General features: G+C 44.3%; 1 protein-coding gene across 1 annotated transcript in view; it reads right to left on the bottom strand.

Annotated features, from left to right (window-relative positions):
* lasp1 (LIM and SH3 protein 1) overlaps positions 1-24432 on the bottom strand; it is a 170723-nt gene extending 146291 nt beyond the window's left edge. Inside the window, exon 1 of the mRNA XM_048560575.2 lies at positions 24089-24432. Coding sequence (XP_048416532.1) covers positions 24089-24157 — 69 coding nt within the window. The 5' untranslated portion in view covers positions 24158-24432. The remainder of the gene's footprint in view (positions 1-24088) is intronic.
* Between the last annotated feature and the right edge of the window lie 1223 nt (positions 24433-25655).

Below are 25655 nucleotides of genomic sequence, written 5' to 3'. Positions count from 1 at the left end.
ATCTCTTGGCCACGAATATCACCTCTAACAGTGCTACGTAGCACACTTGAGGGTGAGAGTCCAGATTACCTGCTCAAGTCTCCGGTGGGGACTTGCTCCCATAGCCCTGGCATTCACAGGGAATGGCACTCGCAACTGAGTCACAGCTGACAGTGTCATCCTATTACCATTGAAGGAACAGTCTTGTTAAAAGAGATAATGGGAACTGTAGATGCTGGAGAATCCAAGATAATAAAATGTGAGGCTGGATGAACACAGCAGGCCAAGCAGCATCTCAGGAGCACAAAAGCTGACGTTTCGGGCCTAGACCCTTCATCAGAGTCTTGTTAAAAGTTCTGGTTTCAATGAATACAAAAATAAGCAATTGGTTCTCCACAACATACAGCAAGATGAGCCCCCAGGCAAACACTAAGACAACTTAATTTGTGGAGATAGCTCATTGTAGACAGGATGGAAACAGGCAAAGCAAAAAGGCCCTTAAAATAAGTAACAGTGTGTCTTACACAGATAACACAGAGGCTAATTGTTCCCCAGCAGTTAATTATGTCTTTATTTGGCTCAGTACTTGATTAGTTTTGTTACAGAGCAATGAGAATAAAATGCAGTTATCAGAAGAACACAGATTGTAAGAGATTATATAAATTCTTACTTTCAAAACTAGAATGAAAACTATATTGTACAGTAGTTATTAACCTCAGAAGGAGCTCAGGAGAAATGTTATATTTATGCAATGAAGAATAGTTGAGGGAAATATCTAATTTTCCATCTAGGCTAAAACCCATGATCTTATAGAAACGTACAAGAAAAGTTCTGAGGGGCTAACAGCGTAGATGCTGAGAGGATGTTTCCCTCGTTAATGAATTATGGACCTAGGATACAGTTTGAAATAAAAATTTCTCCATTTAATGGAGGTTAGGAGAAACTTAATCTTTAGAGGGCTGTTAGTGTTTGGAGGCCTCTTTGCCAAAGAGAAGTGGAGGAAAGTCACTGAATCTATTCAAGGCTGGGTTAGACGGATTTTTGATTCACAGGGAGTCAAGGGCTACGAAGGAGGAAGCAAGAAGTGGGATTTACTGCCTCAATCAGATCAGCCATGATTTTAGCACTTCAGGGCTAAGCATACTCCTTTTTTTTTATATCCTTAAATGGAAGAAAGCAGCAAGTGCAAAGTCACTTCACAGTAATTTAGTGTCACAGAGCCGCTGAAGGTGACAACACAACAGTCATGAAAACGTTCAGTTTAAGAGGTGAGGTTTGACAATCATCTTGAGGAGACCCACCAACCAACCAACCAACCAACATAGGGTGGCGGGGGGGGGGGTGAAAAAAAGGTTATGGGAGAGCACTCGAGCTGATGTCACAGCAGCCAATGTCAGCACCAAGAAAATTTGAGTTTGGATGAGCTGAGAATTGAAGGATCACAGATATCTAGGGGCAGTTGTCAGATTGGAAGAGGTTAGCGACAGGGTTGAGCAATTTGAATAGGATATGTGGAAGATGTGAGAAGGCACAGCTGGAAGGAGGCTCGCATGAAGTTTAAAAACTGGCAGAACCCTATCAGACTAAAATGATCTGTTTCAGTGATCGAAAAGTACCACACGATGTCATGTTAAGCTAAAGCAACATGAATTTGACCAGTTTATTACACAACAATCCATCCAGCTAGCCTTCAAACTACTGTGAAGGAGCTTTTACTGTGGGATTAAACATTGTACACTGTTTCAGCCTTTCTTTTCACTGTTTTCATGCTCAAAGTCACAAGCCAATGTTCATACGCTGGATAGATTCTGCCAAGTAATAGAGAGAAAATTCACCCAGCTGGCCTCCCACATTGCTTTGTTCCAGAATTCTTCTGGCACCAGATCAGTTTGAAGTTGGTCAGCCAGCTCCCATCATTTACACTACTTAATCAACCTCCCTTGTTCCAGGGCCAGGCTTATAATTCCTTGTAAATAAAACAAAACTGGGTCTCCATCCTATTAGTGGGGAAAGGGAGCCAGATTATGCACTGTGAATATTAAAAACTTGCCTGACAGGGTGAAATGTTAATTTCACTCAACGGAAATGCAACACTACATGTTAATACTCCAGCTTCAAATTAAAAATCACGAAGTAAGGAAGCCCTGTGTGAATTGCAATAATTATATCTTTTAATAAGGCTACAGCACTGCATAATTACTGTAATATATCTGCACAATTAAAGATGTATGAAGGCAATTGGCTCTGTTGGGAGGTGCACAGATCAGAGCAGTTCTCCAAGATGGAGTTGTGCTGTTCGTGGAAGGGAGCAAGAGTTGCTGGTGGCAGGATTGAGAGCAAGTTTGAGATGGAGAGAGGACAAGGGCAACAGATGGATGGGAGGACCACTGCCTGCAAACTCTCCTCCAAGCCCCACACATTCCTGACTTGGAACTATGCCACCATTCCTTCACTGTTGCTGCGTCAAATTCCTGGAACGTTTTTCCCCTTACAACTTTGTGGGTTTCCCTACACTGCATGGGCAGCAGCAGTTGATAGCTCATCACCGTCTTAAAGGGCAATTAGGGATGGGCAAAGGCTAGCCTGATCAATGACAGTCATATCCTGTGAAAAAATAAAAGAAGCAAAACATCCATTCATAAAATCAGAGACTTCCACTCATGCTTCGCTCACCTTCGGGACATCCCAAAAGTAATTTACAGCAAATGAAACAAAAACATGCACTTAAGTATTCTATTCCCATTTTCTAGCATTTGGCCTATAGTCTTGTGTGTTCTGCCGTCTCTGTCCTAATGACCTTCCCACACAATGACCACCTCCAATAAGCAACAATTTAACCACCAGTCCTTGATATTTAATGGTGTTGCCATCTCTGAATCCCACTGTCAACATCCTGGGTATTACCATTGACCAGAAACTCAACTGAACTCACCATACTGACAGTAGATACAGGGTAGGTCAAAGGAACAGTGCCATGAGTAACTCACCGCCTGACTCCTCAAAGCATGTTCACCATCTACAAGGCACAAGTCAAGAGTGTGATGGAATACTCCTCACTTGCCTGGATGAGTGCAGCCCCAACAACACAGAAGCAGCTTGACACTACCTAGGACAAAGCGACTTATTTGATTGGTGCCACATCCACAAGCATCCACTCCCTCCCCCACCAATGCTCAGTACACACTGCTGCTACCGTCTACAAGATGCACTGCGGAAATTCACCAAAGATGCTCGGACAGCACCTGCCAAACCCATGACCACTTCCATCTGGAAGGACAAAGGCAGCAGGTATATGGGAACACCACCCCCGACAAGTTCCTCTCCTAGCCAGTCACCACTCAGGTTTGGTAATATACCATCATTCCTTCACTGTTACTGGGTCAAAGTTTTAGAATTGCCTCCCCAGGAAGGTGCATGTAGGCTGCAGTGGTTCAAGAAGACAGCTCACTACCACCTTCTCAAGGGCAACTAGGGACAGCTATTGATGCCCATGTCTCATACCAGTGAATATATATATTTTTAAAGCCCAACATGCTATTCTGGATTCCTTAGTCATCGGGAACATCATTTCTGTATTTAGCTTGTCTCGTCCTGTCAGAATTTTAACAATATCATGACGTATCCCAATGCTTCTAAAAGTTGGTGGCATATAATCCTAATCAATCCAATCTCTCCTCACTCACTGGTCTTGCTATCCCAAGAGTCAGTCTAGTAAAACTTTGTTGCACTCTCTCCATAGCCAGAACATCATTCGTTAAACAAGGGAAAACAAAATTGCACACAATACTCCAGATGTTGTCTCACCAAATTGCAGCAATCGTCCTTATTCCCACGTTCAAGTCCTTTCATGTTAGAAGCAACTATCACTGTTGTAAAGTGTACGTGCATGCACATGCACGCACACGAGACGGGGCAAGAATTTGTACATGTTTCCACAAATACCATTGTATTAAAACAGGTAACATTGGATGTGAGTTTGCTCGCTGAGCTGGAAGGTTCATTTTCAGACGTTTTGTCACCATTCTAGGTATCAGTGAGCCTCTGATGAAGCACTGGTGTTATGTCCCGCTTTCTATTTATCTGGTTAGGTTTCCTTGGGTTGGTGATGTCATTTCCTGTTCTTTTCCTCAGGGGATGGTAGATTGATTTGGAGCCAATATGTTTGTTGATGGAGTTCCAGTTGGAATGCCATGCTTCTAGGAATTCTCGTGCGTGTCTCTGTTTGGCTTGTCCTAGGATGGATGTGTTGTCCCAATCAAAGTGGTGTCCTTCCTTATCTGTATGTGAGGATACGAGTGATAGTGGGTCATGTCGTTTTGTGGCTAGTTGATGTTCATGTATCCTGGTGGCTAGCTTTCTGCCAGTTTGTCCAATGTAGTGTTTGTCACAGTTCTTGCAAGGTATTTTGTAAATGACGTTCGTTTTATTTGTTGTCTGTATAGGGTCTTTTAAGTTCATTAGCTGCTGTTTTAGTGTGTTGGTGGGTTTGTGGGCTACCCTGATGCCAAGGGGTCCGAGTAGTCTGTCAGTCATTTCCGAAATGTCTTTGATGTAGGGGAGAGTGGTTATGGTTTCTGGGCCGTTTTGTCTGTTTGTTTGGGTTTATTGCTGAGGAATCGGCGGACTGTGTTCATAGGGTACCCATTCTTTTTGAATACGCTGTATGGGTAATTTTCCTCTGCTCTGCGTAGTTCCTCTGTGCTGCAGTGTGTGGTGGCTCGTTGGAATAATGTTCTAATGCAGCTTCGTTTGTGGGTGTTGGGATGGTTGCTCCTGTAGTTCAGTATTTGGTCCGTATGTGTTGTTTTCCTGTAGACGCTGGTTTGAAGTAGAGCGAACAGCCAATGGGGAACTTCAAACCAGCGTCTACAGGAAAACAACACATACGGACCAAATACTGAACTACAGGAGCAACCATCCCAACACCCACAAACGAAGCTGCATTAGAACATTATTCCAACGAGCCACCACACACTGCAGCACAGAGGAACTACGCAGAGCAGAGGAACATCACCTATACAGCGTATTCAAAAAGAATGGGTACCCAATGAACACAGTCCGCAGATTCCTCAGCAACAAACCCAAACAAACAGACAAAACGGGCTCAGAAACCATAACCACTCTCCCCTACATCAAAGACATTTCCGAAATGACTGCCAGACTACTCGGGCCTCTTGGCATCAGGGTAGCCCACAAACCCACCAACACACTAAAACAGCAGCCAATGAACTTAAAAGACCCGATACAGACAACAAATAAAACAAACGTCATCTACAAAATACCTTGCAAGAACTGTGACAAACACTACATTGGACAAACTGGCAGAAAGCTAGCCACCAGGATACATGAACATCAACTAGCCACAAAACGACATGACCCACTATCACTCGTATCCTTACATACAGATGAGGAAGGACACCACTTTGATTGGGACAACACATCCATCCTAGGACAAGCCAAACAGAGACACGCACGAGAATTCCTAGAAGCATGGCATTCCAACTGGAACTCCATCAACAAACACATTGGCTCCAAATCAATCTACCATCCCCTGAGGAAAAGAACAGGAAATGACATCACCAACCCAAGGAAACCTAACCAGATAAATAGAAAGCGGGACGTAACACCAGCGCTTTGTTGGAGGCTCACTGATGATGTTACCTAGAACGGTGATGAAACGTCTGAAAACGAACCTTCCAGCTCAGCGAGCAAACTCACATCCAGAACCTCAACCTGAGCTACAAATCTTCTCAAAACTCACAGGTAACACTCAAATGTCAGTTGAGAGACTAACATTTGCCAGGAACAACTCCTGTCCTTGGTGTAGAATTATAGAAACCCTACAGTGCAGATGGAGGCCATTCAGCCCATTGCGTCTGAACGAACCCTCTAAACAGCATCCCACCCTATCCACACATTTATCATAGTTAATCCACCTAGCCTGCACACTACCGGGCAATGTAGCATAGCCAAACCACCTAACTTGTACATCAACACCCAGAGGAAACCAAGCAAACTCCACACAGCCAGCAAAGACTGGATTCGAACCCAGGTCCATGAAAGTATTTGCGTTCACCCAAGGACAAGTGGAACCTGGATGTCACACCATCTTCAGAGGTGAAAGACACCACTCAGACAATGCGGCCCTCCCTCAGTACTGCAACAAAGCGCCAGCTTCCATGAGTCCAGGTCTCAGGAACTTGAACCTAAAACTTTCTGAGTCAGAGGCAAAAGTATAAAAATCAATTAGACAACAAACCAACTTTATTTCCCAAGAAAAGATTTTATGGTTTTCTTGCTGACACACCCCTCATTACCACTGCCTCACAATTACTTTTTCTGCAGTGCGACTGGTTAGCAAATTAAAATGGTCAGTTATGATCATGCATATTACATTGAACTGTAGCCTTAAACATGACCGTTTTCTTCCTCATTGACAATTGGACAACAAATACAAAGGAATTTAATTGCATCTTATTGCGTTCGAAAGTCCCTCGAGGATTTCAAAGATAAATAAAGATTTATCTAGAATATATCATTTTCTACTAAATGTAAATGGTGGCAGAAAGTCCATATAGGAGAGAAACAATGTGACAATCTTTGTAGCGTTCACACCACCAACACACACAATAAAAATGTTGTAATAGGTGTAGCCTTAGGATTTGTGTTTGTTATGACTCAGGGCTATTGAGATTTAATCTCTCAGTTTCTACATATTCCTCTTCCTCCTCCCAGCAGTTCTTTAAGAAGAACCCACAGCTGAATCAACCATTGATTCAAAAGAATTGCTGAGACACACACAGAGAGCGAGTGAGACCTAAATACAAGGCCATTCAAAGTGCTCATTGAGGTAAGGTTGCAAACAGTATTCCAGGAATCTCACTGCGTGACTTCACCACTATGCTCTTGCCTTTGGTTGGTGGACAAATACATCCTTACAGGGAACCAGCTCCCCATGCCAACTAAAAAGCAAACAGAAGGAACGGTGGTCTAGGCGTCCCAAAACTCGAAGTGCAAATACCTTCCGCGATTATCCGCAAACGCGAAGCACTAGACAGGTCCAGTGATGTGGTCATTCGGGCCTCCTTTCAATATAAAAAGAGAGAGCAACACAGAGACCGTTGCAGGACTGCGTGAACTCAAGGTCCTAAAGGAAATTGAAAATTTCCAACCCAACAGCCGTGGCAAAGGTGAGGGGGAAATAGACCTGATGACTGACATCCAGGACATGATGCCGGCACTCCAGAAGGCAAACGCGGGGCGACCGAAACCACGCAATAGGTATGCAGGCTGGAGGGAGTGGGAATTCGAAAAGTGGCAAAAGCTGGAATGTCAGGGAACAGGCATCCAGTACTTTAGAGATGACAAGATCTCTAACTCTTGGACCAAGGCCGGAGTACAGCAAAAATCCTCTAGATTCAGTAACAGCGTGCTCTTGCAGTGTAATCTATACCTGATGAGAACCACATTATCTAGAGGTAGGCCGTACAGAAACAAGCTATGCCGTAGATGTGAGATGGCAAATGAGACCCTACCACACATCTCAGGATACTGCCCATTCGTTAAGAACGCTCGATTCAAACGCCATAACAAGATCGCTGACCAGTTGCAGAAACACGTCATAAGTACGGCTGGACATCGCACGTGGAGCCCAGACTATTCGACAAACAGGGCTCCCTATGGAAACCCGATCTCATATTTAAAGAAGACCAGAAGATCGCGGCCGTAGATGTCACAGTGCGGTATGAAAATGACAGTAAAGCACTGGAAACAGCATGGCGTGAGAAAGTGGAAAAGTATAAACACTTGAATGCCGAGATCACGGAATTGACAGGAGGCGCGGTGCCCAGCTACTTTGGCTTCGTGATGGGCGCACGAGGCAAGTGGTCGGAAATGAATAACCGCCTCATGACATTCCTCGGCATCGAGAGATATGACACGTTCGCCCAAAAGACCTCGAGACTCACTTTGTCACTGACACTTGAACTCTTACAACTCTTCAGTGACAAGTGAGCAAAAACCGCAAACGGTGAGATAAGATCCTCCACCGAGACATAACACCAAAGTGGCCAGTAACATCAGTTGGGATCCGATAATGACAACAACAACCTGCCTCATAATAACACCGGTATCACCTGGCCCTTGGTCTGTGGTGATGCTAGAGAGTACAAAAACATAGACGAGTGATGTAAAGACTCGGAAAAGGCACTTCCCCGAGTGTTTTGGGAACCCTGCAGCCCAATGGTATCAATGTGGACTTCACCAGCTTCAAAATCTCCCCTTCCCCCACCCCATCCCAAAACCAGCGCAGTTCGTCCCCTCCCCCCACTGCACCACACAACCAGCCCAGCTCTTCCCCTCCACGCACTGCATCCCAAAACCAGTCCAGCCTGTCTCTGCCTCCCTAACCTGTTCTTCCTCTCACCCATCCCGTCCTCCCACACCAAGCCGCACCTCCATCTCCTAGCTACTAACCTCATCCCACCTCCTTGACCTGTCTGTCTTCCCTGGACTGACCTATCCCCTCCCTACCTCCCCACCTATACTCTCCTCTCCACCTATCTTCTTTTCTCTCCATCTTCGGTCTGCCTCCCCCTCTCTCCCTATTTATTCCAGAACCCTCACGCCATCCCCCTCTCTGCTGAAGGGTCTAGGCCCGAAACGTCAGCTTTTGTGCTCCTGAGATGCTGCTGGGCGTGCTGTGTTCATCCAGCCTCACATTTTATTATCTTGGATTCTCCAGCATCTGCAGTTCCCATTATCACAGACCTGACTATTGATTTTTGACTTGACAACCAGCCAACCTCCTAACTCATTCTACAATTTTCAGCACCGATCAACGCAAGTATTCAAATACAAGAAGGAACATTGCTTTCCCCCTCTCTGTAATACTCCTAGGTTTCTCACAGCTGTGCCTGGAAATTTATCAACAAGAGGAGTAGTATAGAGCAGGAAATTCCAAGTTTAGCAAGACTAATTCTGGTGGTATGGACCCTAAACGTTATCCAGGAATAACTCCGAGTAGTGCCTGTTGATCACTCCTCTCTGGGTCAGAATGTTTGCGATCTGCACAGTCCAGTGATCATTTGAGATCATGGAAAGGCTTGGAGTTAGTACTTGGAAGTAGGAAGGCAAGAAAGCAATTGTCTCCCTTCAACACCAGCTTCCACCCAAAAATAAGCTACTTCAGGGCTGCTGTTGCTAACATAATATCAGGTTATTTACCAGAAATAGGGTGCAACCTGTTGTTAAAAATGGTCTTTCCACATAGAAGCAATTAGCTGTTACTTAACTGTGCCCTGTTGGTCAGACTAGCTTGTCTCTTTTGCTGTTATTATTTCCCAAGTTTTCACCTCATATTACTGGCAAAATTCCAACAGCCTCATCACTGCTTGCTGAGATTCATTCTATGCACGACTCTGTATCTCTGAATTTAAAAACCCCAATGCTTCGACCCACCCAAATCTCTCCCTTCTCTTTGCATCCAGTGTTGCAATTAATACCCACTGTCTCCGAATACATGCCCAAAACTAAGCAATTCTTCACCTAATCTACTAAATATCTAAAAATCCAATTATCATAGCATTCATCCATTATAATCCTCACTGATATCAATCACGCTTCAAATACAAATCAATTCCTCAATGACCTGACTTTGGCATTAGCTACAGGTCATTTACATTGTTGCTAATAGGATCTTGGATGTCACATTTTTCTTCATTACAACATCCTGGAGATTACCAATGGCCAGAAATTTAAGTGGACTTACCATATAAATACAGCAGCTACAGGGTAGATCAGAGACTAGGAATCCTGCAATGAGTAACTCACCTCCTGACTGCCCAAAGCCTGTCCACTATCTACAATGCATAAATCAGGATAGAATGCTCCCCACTTGCCCAGATTGGCCAAATCGAATCTGGTCCATCAACAGATCATGGCTTATATGTTTCTCAACAATTTTCAGCACCGATCAATGCAAGTATTCAAACACAAGAAGGAACATTGCTTTCCCCCTCTTCCACGTAACCCTTGATCTTCTCACTAATCAAGAGCCTATCTTGGTTTAAAATAAACTCAGGGAACACGTCAACCTACAGAGCATGGACTTTAGCGGTTCAAGAAGCAGCTTGCCACCACCTTCTCAAGGACACCTAGGGATTGGCAATAAGTGCTGGCCCAGCCAGCAATGCCCATGGGTGAATAAAAGATTTAGAACAATAACTACACTTTTCAAATTCACTCATTAGCTATGAAGCACTTGGGACATCCTGGGAATGACAAGAAGGATATTCCCGATGATTAAAGAGTATAGGATCAGGGTCACGGTGTAAGGATGCAGTCTTAGCTGTTCAGGACTGAGACGAGGAGAAATTTCTTCACCCAGAGAGAGTGTGTTGAGTCTGTGGAATTCCCAGCCACAGAAAATGGTCGAGGCCAAAGCACTGAACGTTTGAGGAGAAATTTGATATAGCTCTTAGGGCTAAAGGAATCAAAGGTTATAGGAAGAAAGCAGAAACAGGGGTTTGATTTGGATGATTTGCTGTGAACATAATGAAAAGCGGAGCAGGCTCAGAAGGCTGAATGGCCTACTCATGTTCCTTTTTTTTAATGTTTCTATTTCATAGATGTACCAAAAGTTATTTAGTTATTTTCTGCTTCCAGTTTTGTTTTCTCCTCCAATAAAGTAAATCAAATCCTTACTGTAATTCACAATACAACCCAATTCTCTGTCCTTTATTGGTGTTAAATAATCATTGCCATTCATGCAAAGTAGGTTTGACAATAGATCCAGGCCCAAAGTGTTCAGAAATATCGATTGGCCTGTGTGACAGTCAACTTCAGAATTTTAATAACTGTTCATAGATTGAAAGAAGCATCAATGCATCTGTCTGGAATCAACTATAGAGGGACAGGGGAAAAAAAAAAATTATACAGGAAACCAAAGCAACTCGCCATGTCTGGGAAAAGAAGTTGAAGCTACACAAACAAATCTGTGTTCACAACTGTTTCATAAACGGCTGCCTTAAGCCACAAAGGCAACTGATTTCCCTGCAGAAGAATAAAAGGAGTTAATCACAGGAAACCTGTGTCCTCAAAAAGACAGTCAATGCCAAAAATGTAAAAAGGAACAGGGAAGCTACTTCTGATAAGTCGGCAAGCTGCGAGGTTGCAACATTTTGGATGAAAGAATCTAAAAAGATCATCAATAATGTCACACCTCAAACTTGAAGGAAAGAAATTCATATAAGAATTCAACACCAGGATGCCTCGGGAGCAGAACTTCAGAGAACAGCACTGCGCAAGGATCGATTACTGGACACGTCCAAATGACAGACGCACTAGGTTGGAATCACAGCTAAATTCAGCCATTAAATCAGGTATTAGCCAACTTGAATTGCGAAGGTAAACCAGTTTACTTGAGAAGTCTCATTTTGGTTGCTACATGTAATAAAATGTAAACAATTGTTTCAGTATTTGTTTGTCTGTGAAATTTCTTAATAACTTGTGGTAATTTACCTAAACCACCAGTTATTTATTTCCAGCTCCGAACGTGTTAGGCTATGCTACAGACTGTTCTAGAGGAAAAGGAGATTTTGCAGTGAGCTCACCACATCAGCCAATCATTACCCAAACACAAACTAATGAAACGCCTTGATCTAGCTACTGAGTTGGAAGGGCCTCTAGATAACCAAGCTTTTTCCCCTGTCTGATTTAACTTCATTCAGCTGGAGTAATTGCCTTTGAGCTAATCAGGCCCACTATGCAACCCTCCAATTTGTGCATGACTTTTTGTTAATTACTGTCCACACAAATTCTGAATTGCAATTATAGCAGCGTGTGGTAGGTCCTTACTCCAATGTTTTAATGGCTCGAGAACAGAGGCAGCATTTTGCACTCGAAATAAATCTGCGGCAATTTTTCTTTCCCCAAACAAGATTGAAAGAAAAAAAAATCTTGCATTTCCAAATCAGCTTTCATGATGAGAGAGTGCCCCAAGGTGCTTTCCAGTCAGAGAAGTATTTTGAAATCCATCCACTGCTACATGTAGGAAATTGGCAGCTCATTTGGGCAGGGAATAATTTCACAAATAACATAGCAATGACAACCAGATCAGTATGTTAACAACACTAGTCGAGGTTTCGATATTCATTACACCAAGCCATCGTGTTGAGCAAACGTGCACAGGTTTGAGTAGCTGTTTGAGATAAGAGCAAAGAGGGACACCCCCCTCCACCACCGCCCCCCCCCCCCTTTGTGGCACAGTGTTAGTATCCCTACACATGGAGGGTCAAGGTCAAGGTTCAAGATACACCTGCTCCAGGGGTATGTAATAGCATCTCTGAACAGGTTGTTTATCAAAATAGGTTAAGCAAAAAGAAAGAGAGGAGGCTGCATGGCCTAATCCTCTCAAGCCTGTGCAGCCTTTCTATAAAATCATGGCTGATCTGTCCCAGGGCTCAACACTCTTTTTTATGAAAGAAAAAACACCACTGCTCAATTCTCTTATTTCAAAAATTTAACAACCTCCTTCAAACCGTCTGGGGTAGAGAATGCCAGACGTTCACAGACTTCTGGAAGCAGAAATTCTGCTACATCTCAACTGGAGAATAAACGTCCCCTTATTCTGCAACCACATCCCCTAGTTGAAACATCTCAGCATCTACCTCTGTCAGCCTCCTCACAATCGTGTAGGTTTCAATAACATCGATAACTCTTTCCTCTAAATGCTAATGAATACATAACAACCTGTTTAGCTATTCTGAATGTTGACGACTTTATCTGGAATCAGGCTAGTGAATCTCCTGAACCACCTCCAAAGCCACGGCATCCTTTTTAAAAACAGAGATCAAATCGTACACAGTACTCCAACGAGTGGTCTCACAACACCATTTCAATTTTTAAATTCCAATCCTCAAGTAGCAGAATTCTATTTGCCTTCTTAGAACTTGCTGCACCTGCATTATTACATTTTACCATGCCTAAATGTTACAATACCACATACACATTGTACCTTCAACTGTTTTATGACATCTTCATATTTCAATTGTTTTTAATTATTCACTCACCCTAATAACATTCATGGGGTGTGGGCATTGCCAGCTAGAACAGCATTTACTACCCATCCCTAATTGCCCAGAGAGCCATTAAGAGTCAATCATATCACTGGGATCTAGACTCTCACTCACATGTAAAGTAGGCAGATTTCCTTCCCTGAAGTTGGGTTTTTATGATCATGTAACCACTGTGCATTGTCACCATGAGAACTCATTTTTAATCCTGGTTTTCCTTTCTTCACTCAAATTCCACCAGAGATGAGGGATTTGAACACCAGAGCATTAGACTGGGGTTCTGGACTGCAGTGCCTGTACCATTATATCACTACTCCTTCAATGGCTTCACACAGACAACAAGGCATTTGGCTAATTCTACTCCTTCAGCCTATTGAGTCTACTCCACCATTCAGCATCAGACACAGATGTAATTAGTTAATTGAAAATGCTAAGTGCACAAATTAAGCAACCATTTCAGACATCAACGTAGATGGCCATTTCTTTTGATATTTGTAACAATGGTTGAAGGTTGAAACTTCTTCAGAATTAACCAACACTTTTTGGAAAGGCCACTGGCATCTTTACATCTTATTAGCAATACAACAGTATCTTCAGAAACATGCTAGAGTACCAGCCTAGATTACAGACAACTCAGTACAATCTAGCAATTAGATGGGTATGGAACCCACATTGTTTGTCACAGAGGCAGGAGTGTCACACACAGTGATAGCTGAGATTCAAGAATGAGTAAGAAAAATTAGCTAACCTTATTACTTGTATTTCTTTCTGCTGAATCAGGAAGTCATAGGTTCAAGTTCATTCCAGAGACTTCAACTTGTACAGCCAGGTGGCACTTTAATACTATATAGAGGGATTACGCTAACAGAGATGCTACTTTTCATGTATTATACTGAATCATTAAATAAGACCAGGGACTTCTCCAGTGTTTCTTTTTAATATTCATTTTTGTTACGTGAGCTTCACTAGCTGGGCCCTGCATTTATTGACTGTCCCCAGTTGCCCTTGAGAAGCTGGTAGTGAGCTGCCACCCACCTGCTGTGGGTTGACCCACAATGCCATTAGGGAGGGAATTCCAAGATTTTGACCCAGTGACAGTGAAGGAACATCATCATTCTTCCAAGTCAGGATGGTGAGTGGCTTGGAGGGAACCTTGAAGGCTGTGGTGTTCCCATATATCTGCTGCCCTCATCCTTCTAGATGGAAGTGGTCATGGGTTTGCAAAGCGCTGTCTGAGCATCTTTGAATTTCTGCATCTTGTAGATAGAACATACTTCTGCCCTTGAGCAGTAGTGGTGGAGGGAGTGGATGCTTGTGAATGCAGTGCCAGTCAAGTGGGCTGTTTGGTCCTGGACGGTGTCAAGTTTCTTCAGTGTTGTTGGGGCTGCATTCTTCCAAGCAAGTGGGGAGTATTCCATCACACTCCTGACATGGGCCGTGTAGATGGCGGACAGGCTTTGGAGAGTCAGGTGGTGATTTACTCACCGCAATATTCCTAGCTTCTGATCTGCTCTAATAGCCACTGTGTTTATGTGGTGAGTCCAGCTGAGTTTCTGGTCAATAGTAACGCCTAGGGGTTGATAGTGGGGGTTTAGTAATGGTAACACCATTGAAAGTCAAGGGGCGTTGGTTAGATGGTCTCTTATTTGTGATGGTCATAGCCCAGCACTTGTGTGGAGCGAATGTTACTTGCCACTTGTCAGCCCAAGATCTTTTTGCATTTGAACACAGACTGCTTCAGTGTCTGAGGAGTCATTAATGGTGCTGAATATTGTGCAGTGATTATCCCACTTCTGACCTTATGATGGAGGGAAGGTCATTGATGAAGCAGCTGAACATGCTTGTGCCGAGGACACTACCCTGAGGAACTCCTGTAGAGGTGTCTTGGAGCTGAGATGACTGACCTCCAACACTCACAGCTACTTCCTGTGTGTCAGGAATGTCTCAAACCACTGGAGAGTTTGTTCCAACAGCCATTGATTCAGGTTTTGATAGGGCCCCTTGATGCCACACTTGGTTGATGTCAAGGGCTGTCACTCTCACCTCACTTCTGGAATTCAGCTCTTTTGTCCATGTTTGAGCCAAGGCTGTAACAAGGTCAGGAGCTGAGTGGCTCTGGCAGAACCCAAACTGGGCATCACTGAGCAGGTGCTGCTCAATAGCACTGTTGATGACACCTTTCAGATCATCAGGAATGGGCTGATGGGTCAGGTTGGGTTTGTCCTGCTTTTTGTGTACAGGACATACTTAGGCAATTTTCCACATTGTCGGGTAGATGCCAGTGTTGTAACTGTACTGGAACAGCTTGGCTAGGGGAGCAGAAGGTTCTGGAGTAGCATACTATTGCTGGAATGTCATTAGGGCCCATTGCATTTGCAGTATCCAGTGTCTCCAACTGTTTCTTGATATCACGTGGAGTGAATTGAACTGGTTGAAGACTGGTATCTGTAATGCTGGGGATCACTGGCGGAGGCTGAGACTGATCACCCACTTGGCACTGGTACGTTAGCTCAGTGGTTAGCACTGTTGCCACACAACGCCAGGGGCCTGTGTTCAAATCTGGCTTGAGGCAACTGTCTATGTGGAGTCTACACATTCTCCCCTGTATCTGCGTGGGTTTCCTCCATGCTCCCCAGTTTCCTCCCACAGTCCAAAGATGTGCAGGTTAGGTGGATTGGCCATGCTAAATGCCCTTAGTGTCCAGGGATGTTTTGGTTAGTTGGGTTAGACTTGGAGAAATGCAGGGATAGGGGAATGAGTCGAGGTGGGATACTCTTTGGAAGGGCAGTGTGGACTTGTTGGGCTGAATAACCTGTTTGCACACTGTTGGGAGTGCTATGATTTTGGCTGAAGATTACTGCAAAAGCTTCAGCCTTATCTTTTGCACTGATGGGCTGGGCCCTTCAATCATGTAGGCTGTGGATGTTTGTGGAGCCTTCTCCTACAAGGAGTTGTTTAATTGTCCACACCAGTCATAACTGGATGTGGCAGGACTGCAGAGCTTAGATCTGATCCATTGGTTGTAGGATCACTTAGCTCTGTATGCTGTTCATCACTGTTTGGAAGCTTCACCAGGTTGACATCACATCTTCAGGTGTGCCTGGTGCTGCTCCTAGCATGCTGTCCTGCACTCTCCATTGAACCAGGATTGATCCCCTGGCTCGATGGTAATGGTTGAGTGAGGAATATGCCTGGCCATGAGGTTACAGATTATGCTGGAATACAATTCTATTGCTGTTGAATACCCACAGCGCCTCATGGATGCCCAGTCTCGAGTTGCTAGATCTGTTCAAAGTCTGTTCCATTTAGCACGGTGATATGCCACACAACATGATGGAGGGTATTCTCAATGTGAGTGTGGGACTTGATCTCTCAGGGACTGTGCGGTGGTCGCTCTTACCAATACTGTCATGGACAGATGCAACTACTATTGGTAAGGTTGAGGTCAGCTATGTTTTTCCTCTTGTTGGTTCCCTCATCACCTACTGCAGACCCAGCCTAGCAGCTAGGTCCTTTAGGACCTGATTGGCTCGATCTGTAGCACTGCTGCCAAGCCATCCCTGGTGATGAATATTGAGGATAGCAAAGGCACAAAATGTATTCTGGGGGATTTCGGTGTTGTTCAACATAGAGGGTAACCAATTCATCAGCAAAGGATGACAGTAAGTGGTAATCAACAAGAGATTTCCTTGCCCATGTTTAACCTGAAGTCATGAGACGTCTTGGGGTCCAGAGACAATGTTGGGGACTCCCAGGGCAACACCCTCCCAGCCGCACACCAGTGTGCCACCACCAACTCTGCAGTGTCTGCCCTGCCATTGGTTCAGGCCATATCCAGGGACGGTGATGGCGGTGTCTGGGATATTGTAAGGTATGATTCCCGGAATACGATTATGTCACGCCATTGCTCGACTAATCTGTGAGATGGCCCTCCCAATTTTGGCACTAGACCCTGCATGTCACTGAGGAGGGCTTTGCAGAGTCGACAAGGCTGTTTCTGTTACCTCGGGTGGTGCCAAGTGGTCAATTTGGTTTTATTTCTTGGAGACTTTCTTACGATTGGTAAAATCAAATGGCTTGATGGGCTTTTTCAGAGGGTAACTGAGAGTCAACCACCTTGCTGTGGGTCTGGAGTCACATGTAGGTTGGACCAGGTGAGGATGGCAGATTTCAATCCCTGAAGGGAATCAGTGAACTGGGTGGGTTTTTCTGACAAGTGGAAATGATTTCATAGAGATCAGTAGATTCTTAAATCCAGACTTATTCATTTATTTGAATTCAAATTCCACTATTTGTCATGGTGGGATTTGAACCCAGGTCCTGAGAACATTAGTTGTGTTTCTGGATTAATAGTCTAGCAGTAATACCACCAGGTCATTGTCTACCCAGCATGCTGTTTAATGAATGATGTGGTCATTATCACATTGCTTTCTACAGTGGCCTGCTGCATGCTAATCTGTAGCTGCCTTTCCTACATCGCAACAGTGACTGTACCTCATAAAAGGTGTATCATTATCGGTACAGGCAATCCCTGAGTGGCAAATGGATTCTGTTCTTGAGTTCCTTTGCAAGTTATTCTGTACGCAAGTTGGAACACAGTGTGGAACAACACATCTTCAAAATTACACCTCTGAAAGAAATTGTGTCTCACAGAATCATAGAATCCCTACAGCGTGGAGAGAGGCCTTTAGGCCCAACAAGTCCACACCGACCCTCAGAGCATCCCACCTAGAACCATCCCCCTATAACCCATGTAATCAACGCATCCCTGAACACTGCAGACAATTTAGCATGGCCAATCCTCCCAGCCTGCACATCTTTGGACTGTGGGAGGAAACTGGAGCACCTGGAGGAAACCCACGCAGACACAGGGAGAAAGTGCAAATTCCACACAGACAGTTGCCCGAGGGAATCATTGAACCCAGACTCCTGGTACTGACAGACAGCAGTGTTAACCACTGAGCCACCTCATCACCCTCATTCATGAATCAGTGACCTCCTGTCAGGTGCTTAGCAGTATCCTGAGGCTGTCAAAAAGCAATCGCAAATTTCCTCGATAATTCTATTGCAGTTTCTTGGAAAATTGGCTGAAGTAATTACTCTTGAAGGCAAATAGCTGACAACACACTGAAAACCAACCAACTTGGTGATGTTCCTGAGGTCTAACAATAGCTATAATCCAGTATAAATCTTGAAACTTTGAGAGAAAGTGTGTGAAGTAATCTCAAGAATACAAAAGGTGAGAAGGGCACTTGTAGTGCAGTGCTAGTGTCTGAACCTCTAGGCCGAAAGACCTGGCTTCACATTTCAGATGCGTCTTAATATGCCTGAACAGGTCAATTTTTTAAAAAACTATAAAAAGTTGATACCGTCAACGTACTGGGCAACACCTGAGTAAAACATTCCTTTTCTTCACAGTTAAGGTAACAAGGGAGAATGGAGTTGAGGACACAAGGGTGATCTTATCGAAGGCCAGTGCTGGTTTGAAGAATCAAAATGTCTTCTCTTGCCCCTAAGTCCTACGTTCCAATGCAAAATGCGCTCTCTGAAGCCCATAGCAGACTTCATCTTTTGATGATACGAATAATTGAAGCATACAAACCTTCCAACCAAGTTTCTGGGCACAGAGTCAAAACCATGGCTTTATTCTCTGCTGCAATCTGACATCCACCAGCGCCTACATGTTCACATGTTTCTGCCTGTTGTACAGCCACATGCAGCGATGGATCAGTGGTAGCACAATGTCAGATGTTTGTGCTTTCAAACATCATTCAAGATCTCAACCAATGAGCTAGATTGATATATCGATACAGTCCTGAAGAAACACAGCACTGTCAGAAGAGACCTCATTCAGATGAGAGTAAAGCCAAAGTCCTCCCAGTTTTCACAGGTGATTTCAAAACGTCCCATAACACCTGTAAGGGGGGTGGGGGGTGGGAAGCAGAGTGTAGGCTTGTCTTCCTACCCAATATTTATACTTAAAACATTTAATAGCATTCCTGTTTATGGGATCTTACTGTGCACCCATTGGCCCCTGTTTCCCGCACACAGAACAGCAACAACTTTTCCAAAAGGCAAATAATCATCACCTTCAGGGTGACATACAAATTCTTTGCCCGTCAAATTCCAGCAAAAGTCCTTACTTGTAACTTGAGGAGAGTAATCTCACACTAGGATATGATTCCAGAGACACAAACCACTCTCTAATGACCACATCCAAGACATCATCCATAACAAGGACAGATGAATCTTTCCCAGAGAGTGGGCTATTCAAACTGGGAGGTGGAACATCACAAATTAAGTCCAGACTCATTGTTACGCAACACCCAAGTGCTCTTTCCAGCATTTCTTCCTTCAAAATCTCTGAATTCATGTGAACTTTGAGTGCTACACCGTTAGTCTCATTGTTAAAACCCTGGAAAATTTTACACCTTGTTGAATGAAGTGTACCTGAGTGTTTCATGGTGTATTAACTTCATTATCACTGCAAAAGATCCTTCACTGGCCACTTAAAGCTAATTTTGCACTTATAGAATATCAATTTCTCTGTTAAATTAAACATCCACATATTTATAACATGTTTGAAAGCTTATGTTGATATCTTAGCTTCTAAACACAATTAATTTATTTTACTGTCAACCATGGCTCAGTTTCTAACAAATGCACATCCAAGTCACAATATTGAGAGTTCATTTCTCAAAGACAGTGGTAGAAAAGCCACTGTTGACACTATTTACTTGGATAACAAAGTGTGGAGCTGGATGAACAGGTGTAACTCCCATTCTAACCTTTGATACTTACTGGAATTTTCTTATATTTGCAATTGAAGGCTTTAGTTTGCTATCTGTCCCAAAGATCTTTGGTTGTACAGCACTGCCTCAGTGATAATGAAGTTAAATGTATGGGAGTTACACCTGGGAGCCTAACCATTATTTATCCCTCAACCAGAAACAGAGTATGTCATCATTATTTCTTTGCCATTTGTGGGATTTCGAAGCGAGTGAAAATCGGCTCGCTCTTTCCTGACATGACAGTGACCACAAAAATTTAGTCAAAAGTTGGCAGTGAAGCATTTAGAGACATATGGCAGCCACAAAAGGTGCTATATAAATGCAAGTTTCCCTATCTGAAAATTTTAAAAAGTGAAAGATAAACAATTTTTAACTTCCCGACTTGTTATCCCTCCAACCAGGCTTGCTGATATCACCTCTATTGGCCCGAGATTGAAATAGATGATGGGAAAAAGAAAGTCCACGTTAGTTTTGAGCAGTTCACCTCACAATCAGCAATTGCAACGATAGCGTCACCACTGACTGTGAAATCTAGTCCAATCAAATCTGGTACTCCCAAGGTCAGAATCACCACAGCCATCAGTTTGAGAAGTCAACTAATCAAAGGTAGCTAATATTCTAAAGTCGCATAGTTGTGTGCCTCACTCTATTGTAAAGAGAAGTGACAACACTTCTCACAATGGCACCGTGAGCAAATATAAAATGTGGTTAATTAGCCATGTCAGCAGGAAGACATCAGATTTACTTAGATAACAAAGTGCGGAGCTGCGTGAACACAGCAGGCCAAGCAGCATCGGAGGAGCACAAAAGCTGACATTTCAGCCTAGACCCTTCATCAGAAAAGTCGGGGGCGGGGGGAGAAAGAGGGTTCTCAAGTAAATCGGGCGGGGTAGGGGGGAGGCGGTTCAAAGATGGATAGAGGAGAAGATAGGTGAAGGGAGACAGACCAGTCAAAGAGGCGGGGATGGAGCCAGTAAAGGTGAATGTAGTTGGGGAGGTGGGGAGGGGATAAGTCAGTCCGGGAAGGACGGACAGGACGAGGGGGCGGGATGAGGTTAGTAGGTGGGAAATGGGGGTGCAGCTTGAGGTGGGAGGAGGGGAAAGATGAGAGGAAGAACAGTTTAGGAAGGCAGGGACGAGCTGGGCTGGTTTTGGGATGCAGTGGGGGAAAGGGGAGATTTTGAAGCTGGTGAAGTCCACATTGATACCATTGGGCTGCAGGGTTCCCAAGCAGAATATGAGTTGCTGTTCCTGCAAACTTCGGGTGGCATCATTGTGGCACTGCAGGATGCCCATGATGGACATGTCGTCTGAGGAATGGGAGGGGGAGTGGAAATGGTTCGCGACTGGGAGGTGCAGTTGTTTATTGTGAACAGAGCGGAGGTGTTCTGCAAAGCGGTCCCCAAGCCTCCGCTTCGTTTCCCCAATGTAGAGAAGGCCACAATTGGTACAGCGGATGCAGTATACCACATTGGCAGATGTGCACATGAACATCTGCTTGATGTGGAAATTCTTCTTGGGGTCTGGGATGGGGGTGAGGGAGGAGGTTTGGGGGCAAGTGGAGCACTTCCTGCGGTTGCAGGGGAGTGTGGAGCTGACAAGGGAGTCACAGAGAAAGTGGTCCTTCCGGAAAGCAGACAAGGGTAGGGATGGAAAAATGTCTTTGCTGGTGGGGTTGGATTGTAGATGGTGGAAGTGTCGGAGGATGATGCGTTAGATCTGGAGGCTGGTGGGGTGATATGCGAGGACGAGGGGGATTCTGTTTTGGCAGTTATTGCGGGATCAGGCTGTGAGGGATGAGTTGCGGGAGACACGGTCGAGGGCGTTCTTGACCACTGTGGGGGGTGAGGAGGGGGGTGGGGTGTTGTACTTGTGGTCCTTGAAAAAGGAGGACATCTGGAGATGTGCGGGAGTGGAATGCCTCATCCTGGGAGCAGATGTGGCAGAGGCAAAAGAATTGGGAATAGGGGATGGAATTTTTGCAGGAAGGTGAGTGGGAGGAGGTATATCCTAGGTAGCTGTGGGAGTCAGTGGGCTTGAAATGGATATCGGTTTCTAGGTGGTTGCCTGAGATGGAGACAGAGGGGTCCAGGAAGGTGAGGGATGCGTTGGAGATGGTCCAGGTGAACTTGAGGTTGGGTTGGAAGCTGTTGGTGAAGTGGATGAACTGTTCGAGCTCCTCATGAGAGCAAGAGGCGGCGCCGATACAGTCATGAATGTGACGGAGGAAGAGGTGGGGTTTAGGGTCTGTGTGGGTACAGAAGAGGGATTGTTCCACGTAACCTACAAAGAGGCAGGCATAGCTTGGGTCCATGCAGGTACCCAAGGCCACCTTTTTTGTCTGTAGGAAGTGGGAGAAATCAAAAGAGAAGATGTTGAGGATGGGTTCGGCTAGGCAAATGAGGGTGTCGATGGAGGGGGACTGGTTGGGCCTGTGGGACAGGAAGAAGCGGAAGGCCTTTAGGCCATGGGGAATGCAGGTGTATGGGGACTGGGAGTCCATGGTAAAAATGAGGTGTTGGGACTGGGGAATTAGAAGTTCTGGAGGAGGTGGAGGGTGTGGGTGGTGTCACAGATAAAGGTAGGAAGTTCCTGAACCAAGGGGGAGAAAATGAAGTCCAGCTATTTGGAGAGGAGTGCAGTTTACTTCACGTCTGAATTAGTTGAGCTCAGTGAAGATGACTGTGGTACAACAGGCCACATGATCTCAAGCATGTATGTAGAAAAATGGGAAAATTCAATTAAGGGATTGAGTCCCCAGATGCTTTCGTTGATCTCTGCTGGTTCATGTTCAATTGTCATCATCTACATGTAAAACAGCTCGAAAAGCTCAGCTGGTCAGCAGCAGAGAGAGTGGGCACGGAAACAACATGAATAGATCAAGATGATAATTGTGCATCAAAAATGGTCAAAGTATGTCCTGCAATTTATTTCAGGTTCCCAGCAACCACAGTATTTTGTTTTGCAATAATTTCCACAGCTAGTCAGCACATTGATACACACTGTGCAGCACACTCCGCAGTTGAATATTCCTGTAGTTCATACACAGTAGGAACTGCTGACGCTGGAGAATCTGAGATAACAAGGTGTAGAGCTGGATGAACACAGCAGGCCAAGCAGCATCAGAGGAGCATTCCTAATGTCTACCAACCTGTCCCCAGACAGCAGCAGCAGCATTGATCTGATAGGATGAGGGGACTTCGTAAATAAGTTATTTCCTTTCAAGACGGCCATTCATCGGAGTTTACAAGAGATTCCTTTGTAATCCAAGTCAGCAACAATTTATGTTTCTCAATTGACATTGCTTCTCCTTCTTTCTTTAAAAAAAGTTAATGTTCTCAAAAAATGGCATGCTATTTATGAATATTCTGTCCAATAACAATATCACAACAGGTGTCACAAGGGATGATTGTATATCTCTTGATTCCTAATCTAGCCAAGTGAAAACTTCTGGGAGTTACAGGGAGAATGAATCGAAAGTTGAAAACTCAGTTGTTCAAGAATGGCCGTTCTGAAAATTGCTGAAAGAAAATTTGCGGGGGCGGTCATGTGTGGACAAGAATAGAGAAGAATAGTGAAGAAAATGGGGGGGTGGCGTGGAATCAGTCCATGCTTTCTAATTAAACAGCTCCAGCTCTAGTTTTGAAAGTGGAATGTGATCAATCGATCCACGCCCTTTAAAACAACCTTATCTCCAGCAAAATGCACTCAACTTTTCCAAACCTTACCACTGACCGACATAGGTTTAAATTTCCAGGAAACAAAATCAGTCACTGAACCATTTGTTTCTAATTGTTAACTAAGATTTTGAAGCCTTTCGAGAAACAAAGCGACGACGACAAAATTTGGGGAAAAAATGAGCCATCCAAGCAGACAGTTTTTTCTAAAAAAATCTCAAGAAACGTAAACTAATTTTAAAAATCCGAATAAGTCGTTTCCCTGGGTCCAACTGAAGAGAAACATGTAGATTCGGTGGTTCGGGAGAGAGGAGAGTGATATTCTTCCGCCTCCTTGGCGCCTTCAACGGTGAATGTTACAAAATGTACCAAATAGGAGAAAAAGAAAGAAGCGGAAATTGAAACTAGGGTTTGCAACACTGTAACGAACGAGTTACAATCGCCAACAATGTAATTGACGAGTTACAATGTAACTAACGGGTTACAGATGGCAACAATGTAATTGACGAGTTACAATGATCGGGAAGAGCCCCGAGAACCTTCAAGCATCGTGTCGATTCTGACTCACCTTGTCCAGGCAGTTGACTTTTTCAGTCGGGTAGACAATCTTGTTACATCTGGCGCAAGATGGATTCATTTTGGAAGCTGATTTTGTTTCCCCTGTTGTCTCTCGATTTCCAGATGCACGCAATTCGCTCTCTGCAATCTCCTTACAGTATGTTCCGTCCTTCTTTTAGAAGCTCTTTTCGTTTCTCTCTCTGTCTGTCTGATCCGACCAGGGAATAAACAGGAGGGGTCCCTGTGAGCCCGCTCGGAGAAAATCACACGTTCAACAAGGGGTTGGGTTGAGGGAGACCGGGAGGAGGAGAAGGGTTGTATGTAAGCGCGCACGTTGATGAAGGCGTGCACGTCCGAGAAGCCAGAAGTAATTTGAAACCGGGACTTCTGTCCAACATGTATGTATGTAATCATTAACCTAAAGGAGGGCTCTATTTATCGCTGGAAACAATCGAGAGAGAGAAAGAGTTTATCAGCCCTGTGTATGGCGTCTGTTTGAGGTACACAGCATATTTAACTGCATTAAAGGTCGTTGCTATGTTTGCAAGTACAAGTTGCAGACAATGACATGTGCGTGGCTACAATGAATCGTTTTAAAGGAAAATCAACTTTTGGGGTGGGGCGTACGGGAGAATTGAGAAGGTCTTATTCAGGATGTCCCTCCCCCACCCGCGAGGTAGGCTGGGCAACTTCACTGATACCTGAAAATTTACAAAGACCGAGCTGTCTTGACCTTCAGAAGTTGGCCTGGAATTTCCTGGAACTATAGGTACATTTCAGAGGCAAAACTACTGTAGCAGCCCAGAAGAGAGCGCACAAGGGCATTACCAACACAATCTCTTCCAACGTTTTTATTCATTTATAGCCAACTGTCCTTCATTTGGTGAATAATGTTGTCTCTGGTTCACTCGTGGGTCTTAAATTGAACAGATGGAGCAGGATATCCCATGCAGTGAGGCCCAGAATACAGGGCTTTTTTTTTCTCTGCCTCATCGTGAAAGTGTTTGGACTGAAAGCCTGATGCATCTTGATGAAAAAGTTGCCATCTTTTTGAATAATGGATAGCAAGACAATTGTCAGTGTCCTTGTTTGCCTTTTCCACAATGAGAGTTGAGAAAAGATGACTCAATGGGCATAAGAATATAGACATGGAGGGAAGAAGGGTTTTTTGACTGTACTAGTGACAGGAAGTCATATGATGATATCCAGGCAAGTATGCGCAATTGGAATTGCAGCCCTAATCTCCCATCAGTGGAAATTTAGCAGGGCAACATTAATAAACCAACATTCATATTTGAAACTAAACCAGTTACAGCCAGTCTACAGCACAGAAAAAGAGGTCATGGCCCAGGTTTTATGAATCAGTTTGATACCCCACAGAAGTCACCCTCCTTGCACTCTAATTATGTGAAAGGACCTGGCTTCTGTTATGAGCCAGACCAAACCTCCTTCAAATACATCAAGAGACTAGCGCAGACCCTAACTTTTTCTTATTTAAAGGCAAGTGTAAGGTGCTGTGTTTCAGATGTAATTCAATTGGTTACACTATTCGACTTTAAGCAAAGCACACTTTATTC

The sequence above is a fragment of the Stegostoma tigrinum genome, chromosome 31 (genome assembly GCF_030684315.1).
Source record: "Stegostoma tigrinum isolate sSteTig4 chromosome 31, sSteTig4.hap1, whole genome shotgun sequence".
Lineage (NCBI taxonomy): Eukaryota > Metazoa > Chordata > Chondrichthyes > Orectolobiformes > Stegostomatidae > Stegostoma > Stegostoma tigrinum.
This window is presented reverse-complemented; position numbering and strand designations above follow the sequence as displayed.